The sequence below is a fragment of the Pongo pygmaeus genome, chromosome 10 (genome assembly GCF_028885625.2).
Source record: "Pongo pygmaeus isolate AG05252 chromosome 10, NHGRI_mPonPyg2-v2.0_pri, whole genome shotgun sequence".
NCBI classification, from domain to species: Eukaryota; Metazoa; Chordata; class Mammalia; order Primates; family Hominidae; genus Pongo; species Pongo pygmaeus.
Window position 1 is genome coordinate 22,605,128 of NC_072383.2, and position 12,225 is coordinate 22,617,352.

The 12,225-nt window shown below is 40.6% G+C and overlaps 1 protein-coding gene across 1 annotated transcript in view; it reads right to left on the bottom strand.

Annotated features, from left to right (window-relative positions):
* The window catches only part of GYS2 (glycogen synthase 2), a 73,352-nt gene that overhangs the window by 43,811 nt on the left and 17,316 nt on the right, over window positions 1–12,225 (bottom strand). Inside the window, exon 2 of the mRNA XM_054443418.1 lies at window positions 840–1,021. Within this exon, the coding sequence (XP_054299393.1) occupies window positions 840–1,021 (182 nt within the window). The remainder of the gene's footprint in view (window positions 1–839; window positions 1,022–12,225) is intronic.

Below are 12,225 nucleotides of genomic sequence, written 5' to 3' on the forward strand. Positions count from 1 at the left end.
GCACCTGCCACCACACCCGGCTAATTTTTGTATATTTAGTAGAGACAGGGGTTTCACCATGTTGACTAGGCTGGTCTTGAACTTCTGACCTCAGGTGATCCATCTGCCTTGGCCTCCCAAAGTGCTGGGATTATAGGCGTGAGCCACTGTGCCTGGCTGCTTTTTTTTACTTCTATAGGCCACCTATATTCCTTGTGGCCTCTTCCTCCATCTACAAAGTAGCTCCCTTCAACCTCTGCTTTCAATATCACATCTCCTGCCTGATTCTGATTCTACGGCCTCCCTCTTAGGAGGACCCATCTAGGTAATTCAGGATTATCTCCCCTTCTCAAAATCTTTAACTTAATCACATCTGCAATATTCCATTTGCTATAAAAGGTAACATATTCACAGCTTCTGAGGATTAAGACTTGAACATCCTTGGTTCTACATCATTAGTTTTGCTTCTACATTTGCAATCTCTAGCTTCTTTTAATGTAGATGCCCTAACATGCTGACATTCCACAAGGTTTGGTTGAAAACCTTTACTCCAAGTCTAAACATTTCCACTGAATAATTTTTAACAACACTCATGACTTCAGTTTATGTACAAATGACTTCCTCAAAAACATGTTTACTCTATAGCTTCTGCTGAACTCCAAACCAATTATCCTTCCTCCTCGGTTTTCACAAGGTGTCTCAAATGCAATCCATTTAAAAGCAAGTTCATCATCTTTCTCATAAACCTGAAAGTTTTCCTTAAGTAAGTGAATGGTCTTCTCTTGTGAGTTCATGTTAGTTACAGTCTTTTTTCCCATAAGTTCACTGAGAATTGCCAAGTGAAGTGTCAGTTCCTTTACCTGGCAGCCATGCTTATTCATTGCGTCCACTGCTCTTCTGACAGCATCATTTACAGGTTCACACTGTTCCACCTGAGTCTTCATATTATGCTCAAAATACGGACCTATCAGAAAATAGTTGTCTCCCCATTCATCTGCTGTTGTTTTGGCCTTTGTCTGAATCACAGTATAGATGCCTCCAACTGTTAAAAGGAAAAAAGTTTCTATTATCATTCAGGTTAGCAATTCGTTTAAAGTAATAAGGGATGGAAATGAGTTCGGATTTTTAAATTAGCATTTAGGAGCCACTAAGCCCAAGGATTTATTTACCTTTCAAAAATAATAATATTTAACATATTGTTAAGGGACACCAACGAATGGTTACTGCTTTGTTCAGTTCTGTGCAGGTTTTAAAGTCCCTTCTAGATGCATGTGAAATAGCAGCAGGCTGGTGCAGCAAAGAGGTCAAATACTTCAAAAAAAAGTCTGAAAAGACAATTGGAGTAAAACACTACTTGCCTAAAGCTCCAGTCACTTTGTAGTGTCAAAGTTAGGACAAATACCCATTGTCATCATACATGCCCTCAGCAGCAGAAATCACTTTCACCCCTCTTCCTCCTTCTCCTACAGTGGTCCAGAAGGGGCTCAGGTATGTTCAAATAACAGCTGCTGTGGTTTTCAATTATGAGGAAATCTCCTAAGCTAAATAGTCATTTATCTTTTAAAGCACCAAGCAAAGTACCTTTTGATAAGGAGAACGTGCTTATAGATGTTCATAGAAGATGCTTGGTCCAACCCCGATGTCAAATCCAATAACACAAATATGTATTTCATTCTCACATGGTATTTCTCTCTTCCTAGTAAGGGAGGAGACCACCCCTCATATTGTTTTATGCCCAATTTCTGCCTCCAAAGAAAGAAGAAGTAAAAACTAAAAGGCAGAAATTAAATCCACAGGCAAACAGCCTGAGACTGCATCCTGGGCCTGGTTAAAGATAGACCCCCGACCTGGCCAGTTATGTTATCTATAGACTCCAGACATTGTATGGAAAAGCAGTGTGAAAATCCCTGTCCTGTTCTGTTCCATTCTGATTACCAGTGCATGCAGCCCCCAGTCATGTATCCCCTTAGAGTTGTAAGCCCTCAAAAGGGACAGGAATTGCTTACTCTGAGAGCTCAGTTGTTGGAGACGTGAGTCTTGCCCAAGCTCCCAGCCGAATAAAGCCCTTCCTTCTTTAACTCTGTGTCTGAGGGGTTTTGTCTGCAGCTTGCCCTGCTACACTAGAATCCTTGCTTAAATCTCTCCTCTAATATTGCTGCTACCTCTATTAAAACACAAAGCCACAACATATGGTTACATTTGGAAAATATGCACACTTTGGATCCAGCAAGTCCACATCTAGAAAACCATCCTGGGGGAAAATTAAGGAGAGTATGAAAAGGATGTTTACTAAAGCATTATAATGGCAAACAATTAGAAACAACTTACATTGAACTAGTCAAATTACTAGTTCAATGTAACTGACAGAAGGCTCAATTAGCTCATGTGTCAAATGGGGGTAAAATAATATTTAGTTTGGAGGGAGAGACAGGCTCTAAAAGAGGATTAAAAATTAGACCTGGCCTAGGCAAAGAATTTATGACCAAGTCCTCAAAACTAAACACAACAAAAAGAAAAATAGACAAATGGGGCTTAATTAAACTAAAATGCTTCTGCTTCACAAAAGACCGAACCAACAAAGTAAACAGATAACCTACAGAATGAGAAAAAAAATTTGCAAACTATGAATGCAACAAAAGGGTAATATACAGAATCTACAAGGAACTCAACAACAAAAAAACCAACCCCATTAGAAAGTGACTGTGATGGTTAATACTGAGCATCAACTTGATTGGACTGAAGGATGCAAAGTGATGATCTTGGGTGTGTCTGTGAGGGTGTTACCAAAGGAGATTAATATTTGAGTCAGTGGGCTGGGGAAGGCAGACCCACCCTTAATCTGGGTGGGCACCATCTGATCAGTTGCCAGCACAGCCAGGATATAAAGCAGGCAGAAAAATGTGAAAAGGCTAGATTGGCTTGGCATCCCAGCCTACATTTTTCTCCCATGCTGGATTCTTCCTGCCCTGGAACGTGGAACTCCAGGTTCTTCAGCTTTGGGACTCCGACTAGCTTCCTTGTTCCTCAGCTGGCAGATGGCCTGTTTTGGGACCTTGTGAACATGTGAGTTAATACTACTTAATAAACATATATATATATCTCACAAATATATATATGTATATGGAAACATATTCCTGATTTTGGTGTGTTACTCTGGCCCATTTATCGAGTGATCCAAAAGGCTGCCAGTTTTGAGTGGAGTTCAGAACAGAAGGCTCTGCAACAGGTCCAGGCTGCTGTGCTAGCTGCTATGCCACTTGGGCCATATGACCCAGCAGATCCAATGATGCTTGAGGCGTCAGTGGCAGATAGGGATGCTGTTTGGAGCCTTTGGCAGGCTGAATCACAGCGGAGGCCTCTAGGATTTTGGAGCAAGGCCCTGCCATCTTCTGCAGATAACTACTCTCCTTTAGAGAGACAGCTCTTGGCCTGTTACTGGGCTTTGGTGGAAACTAAATATTTGCCTATGAGTCATCAAGTCACCATCTGACCTGAACTGCCTATCATGAACTGGGTGCTTTCTGATCCATCTAGCCATAAAGTGGGCTGTGCACAGCAGCATTGCATCAGCAAATGGAAGTGGTATATATGTGATTGGGCTTGAGCAGATCCTGAAGGCACAAGTAAGTTACATGAGAAAGTGGCTCAAATGCCCATGGTCTCCACTCCTGACACCCTGCTTTCTCTCCCCGAGACTGCACCGATGGTCTCCTGGGGAGCTCCCTATGATCAGCTGACAGAGGAAGAGAACACTAGGTCCTGGTTCACAGATGGTTCTGCACGAGATGCAGGCACCACCTGAAAGTGGACAGCTGCAGCACGACAGCCCCTTTCTAGGACATCCCTGAAGGACAACGGTGAAGGGAAATCTTCCCAGTGGGCAGAACTTTGAGCAGTGTGCGTGGTTGTGCACTTTGCACGGAAGGAGAAATGGCCAGATTTGCGATGATATACTTATTCATGGGCTGTAGCCAAAGGTTTGGCTAGATGGTCAGGGACTTGGAAAAAGCATGATTGGAAAATTGATGACAAAGAAATTTGGGGAAGACGCATGTGGATGGACCTCTATGAGTAGTCAAAAACTACAAAGATATTTTCATCCCATGTGAGTGCTCACCAATGGGTGACCTCAGCAGAAGAGGATTTTAATAATCAAGTGGATAGGATGATCCATTCTGTGGACACCACTCAGCCTTTTCCCCGGCCACTCATGTCATCGCCCAATGGACCCATGAACAAAGTGGCCACAGTTGCAGGGATGGAAGTTACGCATGGGCTCAGCAACATGGACTTCCACTCACCAAAGCTGACCTGGCTACAGCCACTGCTTGCCAGCAGCAGAGACCAACATTAAGCCCTTGATATGGCACCATTCCTCAGGGTGATCAGCCAGCTACCTGGTGGCAGGTTGATTATATTGGACCTCTTCCATCATGGAAAGGGCAAAGGCTTGTCCTCACTGAAATAGACACTTACTCTGGATATGGGTTTCCCAATCCTGAATTCAATGCTTCTGCCAGGACTACCATCTGTGGATTCACAGAATGCCGTATCCACTGTCATGGTATTCCACACTGCATTGCTTCTGACCAAGCCACTCACTTTTTGGCTAAAGAAGTGCGACAGTGGGCTCATGCTCATGGAATTTACTGATCTTACCATGATCCTCATCATCCTGAAGCAGCTTTTGAATGGCCTTTTGAAGTCACAATTACAATGCCAACTAGGTGACAATACTTTGCAGGCCTGGGGCAAAGTTCTCCAGAAGGCTGTGTATGCTCTGAATCAGTGTCCAATATATGGTACTGTTTCTCCCATAGCCAGGATTCACAGATCCAGGAATCAAAGGGTGGAAGTGGAAGTGGCACCACTCACCATCACCCCTAGTGTTCCACTAGCAAAATTTTTGCTTCCTCTTCCCATGGCATTATGTTCTGCTGGCTTAGAGGTCTTAGTTCCAGAGGGAGGAACACTTCCACCAGGTGACACAACAATGATTCCATTAAACTGCAAGTTAAGATTGCCACCTGGACACTTTGGGGTCCTCCTACCTTTAAGTCAACAGGCTAAGTAGGGAGTTACAGTGTTGGCTGGGGTGATTAACCCGGACTATCAAGATGAAATCAGTCTACAACTCCACAATGGAGGTAAGGAAGCATATGCATGGAATATAGGAGATCCATTAAGGTGTCTCTTAGTATTACCATGCCCTGGAATTAAGGTCAGTGGGAAACTACTACAGGCCATTCCAAGCAGGACTACAAATAAAGGTTTGGGTCACTCCACCAGGAAAAAAAAAAAAAACAGGACCTGCTGAGGTGCTTGCTGAAGGCAAAGGGAATGCAGAATAGGTAGCAGAAGAAGGTAGTCATCAATACCAGCTACAATCAAGTGACCAATTGCAGATACAAGGACTGTAATTGTCATGAGTATTTCCTCCTTCTTTTGTTAAAAACATCTACGTGTATGTATACACTTGTACTAAGAAAATGTCTTCATTTTATTTCCTTTTTCCTTTATCATGTGACATAAGATTTATTAACCTCATATCAGCATTTAAGTACTGTTAACTTTATGTAATAGCATTTGCAATGGGGATTAGTGCATTTTTAGTTGCACGAAGGATAGTTTTAGTATGTTAGGCATAATTATGACTTATTGTTGTCTTTATTTGAAGATAATGTATGACCTCAGGAGATGTGTATAGGTTCAAGTGGACAAGGGATGGACTTGTGATGGTTAATACTGAGTGTCAACTTGATTGGATTGAAGGGTGCAAAGTATTGATCCTGAGTGTGTCTGTGAGGGTACTGCCAAAGGAGATTAACATTTTAGTCAGTGGGCTGGGAAAGGCAGACCCACTCTTAATCTAGGTGGGCACCATCTAATCAGTTGCCAGTGTGGCCAGGATATAAAGCAGGCAGAAAAAAACATGTGAAAATGCTGGACTGGCTTAGCCTCCAAGCCTACATCTTTCTCCCATGCTGGATGCTTCCTGCCCTCAAACATTGGACTCCAAGTCCTTCAGCTTTGAGACTTGGACTGGCTTCCTTGCTCCTCTGCTTGCAGATGGCCTATTGTGGGACCTTATGATTGTGTAAGTTAACACTACTTAATAAACTCCCTTTTATATCTAAATCTATATCTATCTATATCTATCTATCTATCATCTATCTATCTATCTATGTATCTATCTATCTAACTATCTATCTCCTATTAGTTCTGTCTCTCTAGGGAACCCTGACAAATAGAGTGAGCTCAGGTCCTGAGCAGACATTTTCCAAAAGAAGACATACAAGTGGCCAATAAACGTGAAAAAAAGTTCAACATCACTAATAATCAGAGAATGCAAATTAAAACCACCATGTGATACCTCCTTATGCCAGTCAGAATGGCTATCATTATAAAGTTCAAAAACAGCAGATGTTGGTGAGGATGTGGAGACAAGAAAATGCTTATACACTGTTGGTAAGAATGTAAATTAGTACAAACTTTATGAAAGACAGCATGAAGATTTCTTAAAGAACTAGAAACAGAAGTACCATTCGATCCAGCAATCCCACTACTGGGTATGGACCCAAAGTGAAAGAGATCATATTAAAAAAGATATCTGCATGTTCAAAGTAGCACTGTTCCCAATAGCAAAGATATGGAATCAACCTAAATGTCTATCAATGGACGATTGGATAAAGAAAATGTGATGTATATATATTTATATATAATACTCAGCCATAAAAAAGAATGAAATCATGTCTTTTCTAGAAACATAGTTAGAACTGGAGAACATTATCCTCAGTGAAATAACTCAGAAACAGAAAGTCAAACACGGTATGTTCTCATTTAGTGAGAGCCAAGTGGGAGCTAAACGATAAGTACGCATAGACATATAGAATGAAATAATAGACACTTGAGACTAGAGAAAGGTGGGAGGATAGGAGTATGATGAGGACTGAAAAACTACGGACTGGATACAATGTTCAGTTTTCAGGTGATAGTCCACTAAAAGCTCAGACTTCACCACTATGCAACATATATATGTAAGAAACCTGAGCTTGTACCCTGATACAGCTTGACTGTGTCCCCACCCAAAATCATCTTGAATTGTAGTTCCCATAATCCTCACGTGTTGTGGGAGGGATTTGGAGGGAGGTAATTGAATCATAGAGGAGGTTACTCTTATGCTCTTCTCGTGATAGTGAGTTCTCACAAGCTCTGATGGTTTTATAAGTGGCTTTTCGCCCTTTGGCTTGGCACTTCTACTTGCTGCTGCCATGTGAAGAAGGACATGTTTGTTTCTTCTTCTGCCATGATTGTAAGTTTCCCGAGGCCTCCCCAGCCCTGAGGAACTGTGAGACAATTAAAAGTTTTTTCTTTATAAATTACCCAGTCTCAGGTATGTCTTTATAAGCAGCATGATAACGAACTAGTACATACCTTCTAAATATATATAAATAAATTTTAAAAATATAAAATAAATTAGATCTGATTGGAAAGGCAAAAATTGAGCAAGCAAAATGTCACTCAATGGGGTAATTACAAAGGATGAAGAAATTTGCCAAATGGATGTCACGAGGAGGAATTTTTAGGCAGAGGTAATGGTTAGAGCCCAGGCCCTAAGCTGGAGTAGAGTGTGCAAGGAAAGAGTAACGGGATTGAAAACGATAACCAGGTAGGAGGGCATAGGGAGGGGTAAGGGGAGGAAGACCTCCAGTAAACTTAGGCGGGATATTTCCCGTGACAGCACTAAACAATAATCACATGTGAGAATACACAAATAGTCTGTCAATTACTTGAGCAATACTTTGTTCATGAGCTAGAGCAAGCGGATGACTCAAGAAATCCTTTGTGAAATCCTGGAGGTAATAAGATCCTGGCATCAATCTTCAACTCAATTGCAAACAGCAATTTTATTACTTATATATTACTTCTCATTTTTCACTGCTATCTTTCAAAACATATTCCATTTCATCAGACTACAGGTTTTGATAGCTACTATATTTCTTAAATGTATTATTCCAGTAACTTATACTTTATATAGTAAATCTTATCAATAGTCACAATCAATGGTCGCAAGGTAGAACTTCATCTGGAGACATTACTTTAAGCCTGAGCCATGCAAAATATACTTTTTGGAAAATTGCCCTTTGAAAGGTGAGACACAAAAGGCGAATGTTGATGCTATTATATGGCACCAATAGGATTCATTAATTTATAAAGGAGAAGAGCTAATGTAACTCCAAAATGCGAGAAATTTTCATATGAGTCTACACAAGCTAATTGTCCTTAAGAATTTCTTCTTTAAGTAAAAGATTTTACTGTATCAAAAAAAAGTTTAAACTGTCATTGAGCAGAGTCTGATAATAAGGACACTATCAAATCACAGTTCAGATGTCATGTGATGAGGACAGAATAGAACACACGAGGAGGATATATAAAACTTGGAAGCAGAAACTTCTAGACTGGACAAGAACAGACATGATTAACTTAATCATCCAACAATAAATCTAAGTTAACATAAATTGATGTCCTCTACTACACCTAAGTATTTCCTCAAATTCTGAACAATTTTAGAAACCATCAAAATTATTTGTTGAGGAAAAATAAACTTAGCCAATTTGCAAGGGGAACTAAAATGAAGAACTTTTATTTAAAGTGTGGGAGTCACATCTTAGCAACATATTTAAATATATCTAAGCTTTCTTCAAAACCACTATCCACAAAAATGCAAAATTTCCAAAGAATTTCTCCTCTTCTGTAGACTTATTTTCCTCATCTTCATCTTTTCCAGGAGAATATACCATAAGTTTCTGATGGTACACATTTATTAGATGTTTTATTTACATTTTTTATCTTTGAAAACTCTTTTTATTTGCAACTATGCATCTTGTTCAGAGATCTTAAAACATCCTTGTTTGTTAGATTACGTATTTCAAATTCATATACAATTTGGTAGATGCAAACATTTTTATTTGCTGAAGAACATAAGGGGAAAATAGAAATTCTTTACTTGAAGAAACAAATGATTTGATTTGGGAAATGAAATGAAAAGAAAAACATAGTTAATTAATTTGCTACTTCTTTTACTCAGCTGAGGCCTTCAGATAGTCCCCCATATAGCCTTAGAGTGCTTAAAATATGATTATGCTCTTTCAGTCTATTAGAAATAAAAGCATAAAGCTTAAAAAATTTCAAGGGAAGGGGCTTGAAGATGACTGACTAAGGGCAGCTGACACTCGCCTCCTCCACAAAGAACCAAAATAGTAAGTAGAAAATCCCACATAAGAGAGAATTCTGGAATTCAACAGAGAAGTGACAGGAAGCATCTAAGGCAATGAAGGGGTGGGAAGCAAGGAAGCCTACCCAGTAGGGATCCTCTGTGAGGCCAGAGAGGCTCCCCAGTGCATCAAAGGGTAAGTGACTGACTCTCAGTGGTCCACATCTGCATTATGGACTCCAGGAATCCTAACCAGAGGAGAGTCCCTTGACCATGCAGGCCTTGAGACTAACATAAGGAACTGCCCAGCGATCGCACAAAGGCATTGCTCCAGAGAAGGAGCTCTCACTGGGTCCCACCCCTGCCATCCCCATTACTGAGCAGCAAGGTGCCATTTTGAGAGCCCAACCCCCACCGGATGACATCTTTCCTCAGACCCCAACACATCTACATCTCCACATCCCTGAAGCTCTGCTGACATCCCCCACCCACAGCTGAGTGCTACTGCTGGCTGCTGTCACCAGGGATAAAGTGTGTCATTAGAAGTGGACTCCCCCACCCCCAGTAGCAGGGCTGCTACACCTTTATAAACTCCCTAAGAAAATGCTACCCCACTTGCAGCCACCACCTGGGGCTGAAACACATGCCCACCAGCAACCCATTTATAGCTGCTGCCACTGAAAGCAACACACCCCGCACCCCATCAACAGCAGGGCAGCAATGCAGTAGCTGCTAATTCACTCAGGCATTCTGCTGGGGGACCAAGGATCACTCCACTCCAGCCTATGATAGCCAGTGTCCACACACACCACTGAGTGACCTGAGGTCAGGAACACCCAGCCTGGCTTTGCCTTCCTCAATGCCTAAGCAAGTTGTCGGGGAACCCAGAGACAGCCTTGTGCCATCCACAATGACCGGTACCTAAGCAACCCTCTCAGAAGCCTGATGATGGGCCTACCCAATCTGCCACTGCCATCACAACTGGCACCACCTGCATGTGCCACCTGTGGGTCTGAAGACTGGCTCATTCAGCCCTTGCAGCCACCACCAACACCAGTGCGGACTGCTTGGGAGCCAGAGGGTTGTCCTGCAGTTGCTACAGCCATCACCCACACCACACCCACTGCCCAGAAGCCTGAGGACCCACACACCAGCCCAGTCTACTATGGCCACTACTGGCACCCAAGCAAACTGCCTGAAGGCCAAAGAATCAACCCAACTAGACTCATTACCATCAGTGCCAATGTACACAGCCATGGGGCCCAAGGACAGGAATGCTAGGCCCACCATGAACACTGGGGCCAAGGACTGGCCCACTTGATATTCTTGTCTCCAGCACAACCTCATCACCACCTTCACTAACAAGTGCACCCTAAGCCACTGAAAAAATCACAGACACTTATGATACTGTTGGCAGCTGAAAAAAATAATATGAAGACTATGCTACTGTATGCACCTAGAAATCAAAATCAAAGTGCCCTACTCAATCAACACCAAGATACATTTTCAGGAAAAAGTCTTCCCCTACAAAAACAAATTTACAAAACTGGAAGCAGCAATCATTACACCAGATGCATAGATATCAATGCAAGAACAAAATAAACATAAAAAGGTGAAGAAATATGACACTTCCAAAGGAATTTAATAATTCTTCAGCAACATATGCCAGTGAAAAAAAGACATTTATAACATTCTGGAAAAAAGAATCCAAAATGTTGATATTAAGGAAGCTCAGTGAGACACAAGAGAACTCAGATAAACAATAAAAAGAAATCAGAAAAACAATTCAGGATATGAATGAGAAATTTACCCAAGAGATAGATACAATAAAAGTGAACCAAACAGAAATTCTGTAACTGAAGAGTTTATTGAAAGAAATACAAAATACAATCAAAAACTTCAACAATAGATTAGATCAAGCAGAAGAAAAATTTCAGAACTTGAAGACAGGTCTTTTAAAATTACCTGGTCAAATGATAGAAAGGAAAAAAAAAGAATGAACAAAGTCTATGTGACATATGAGGCACTATAAAGTGAACAAATATTCAAATTTGCAGTTTCCCATAAGGTAAAGAGAAAATGAAAGTTGTAGGAAACCTACTTAACAACACAATAGCTGAAAACTTTTCAAGTCTAGCAAGAAATGTAGACATCCAGACACATTAAAATCAGAAATTCCCAAATAATATAATGCAAAAAGCTCTTCTCCACTGCACATTATAGTCAAACTGTCAAAAGCCAAAGAGTAAGAATTCTAAAACAGCAAGCAAAATGTCTAGTCACTTATAAGGGAACTTCCACAAGATTAACAGATTAACAGCAGATTTCTCAGCAGAAACCTCACAGGCCAGGAGAAGATGGGATGATATATTCAAAATAGTGAAAGAAAAAAATGACACCAAGGATGTTATACCCAGCAACATTGTTCTTCAAAAATGAAGGATAAATAAAATCTTTTCTGGGCAAGAAAAAGTTGAAGGAATTCATTATCACTAGACTGGCTACAAGAAATACTTAAGGGAGTCCTACACATGGAAGTGACAGGACACTGCCATTATGAAGACACACAAAGGTATACAACTAACTGGTAGAGCAAAACACAAATAAGGAAAAGAAAGAACTCAAATGTTACCACTACAGAAAATCACCAAACCACAATCATAACAATAAGAAAGAAAAAGAGAAAGAAAGAAAGAAAGAAAGAAAGAAAGAAAGAAAGAAGAAAAGAAAAGAAAGGAAGGAAGAAAAAAATGCAAAACAAACAAACAAACAAACAAAAACAAAACAACCAGGAATCAATTAATAAAATGGCAGGAATAAGCTCTCACATGTCAATAATAGCCTTGCATGTAAATGGATTAAATTGTTACTTGAAAGATATAGACTGGCTAAATAGATTTAAAACAAAAATATGACCCAATTGTAAGCTGTCTATAAGAAACTCATCTCACTTGTAAAGATAAATATAGACTGAAAGTAAAAGGATGAAAGAAGATGTTCCACACAAAGAGAAACCAAAAATGAGCAAAAGT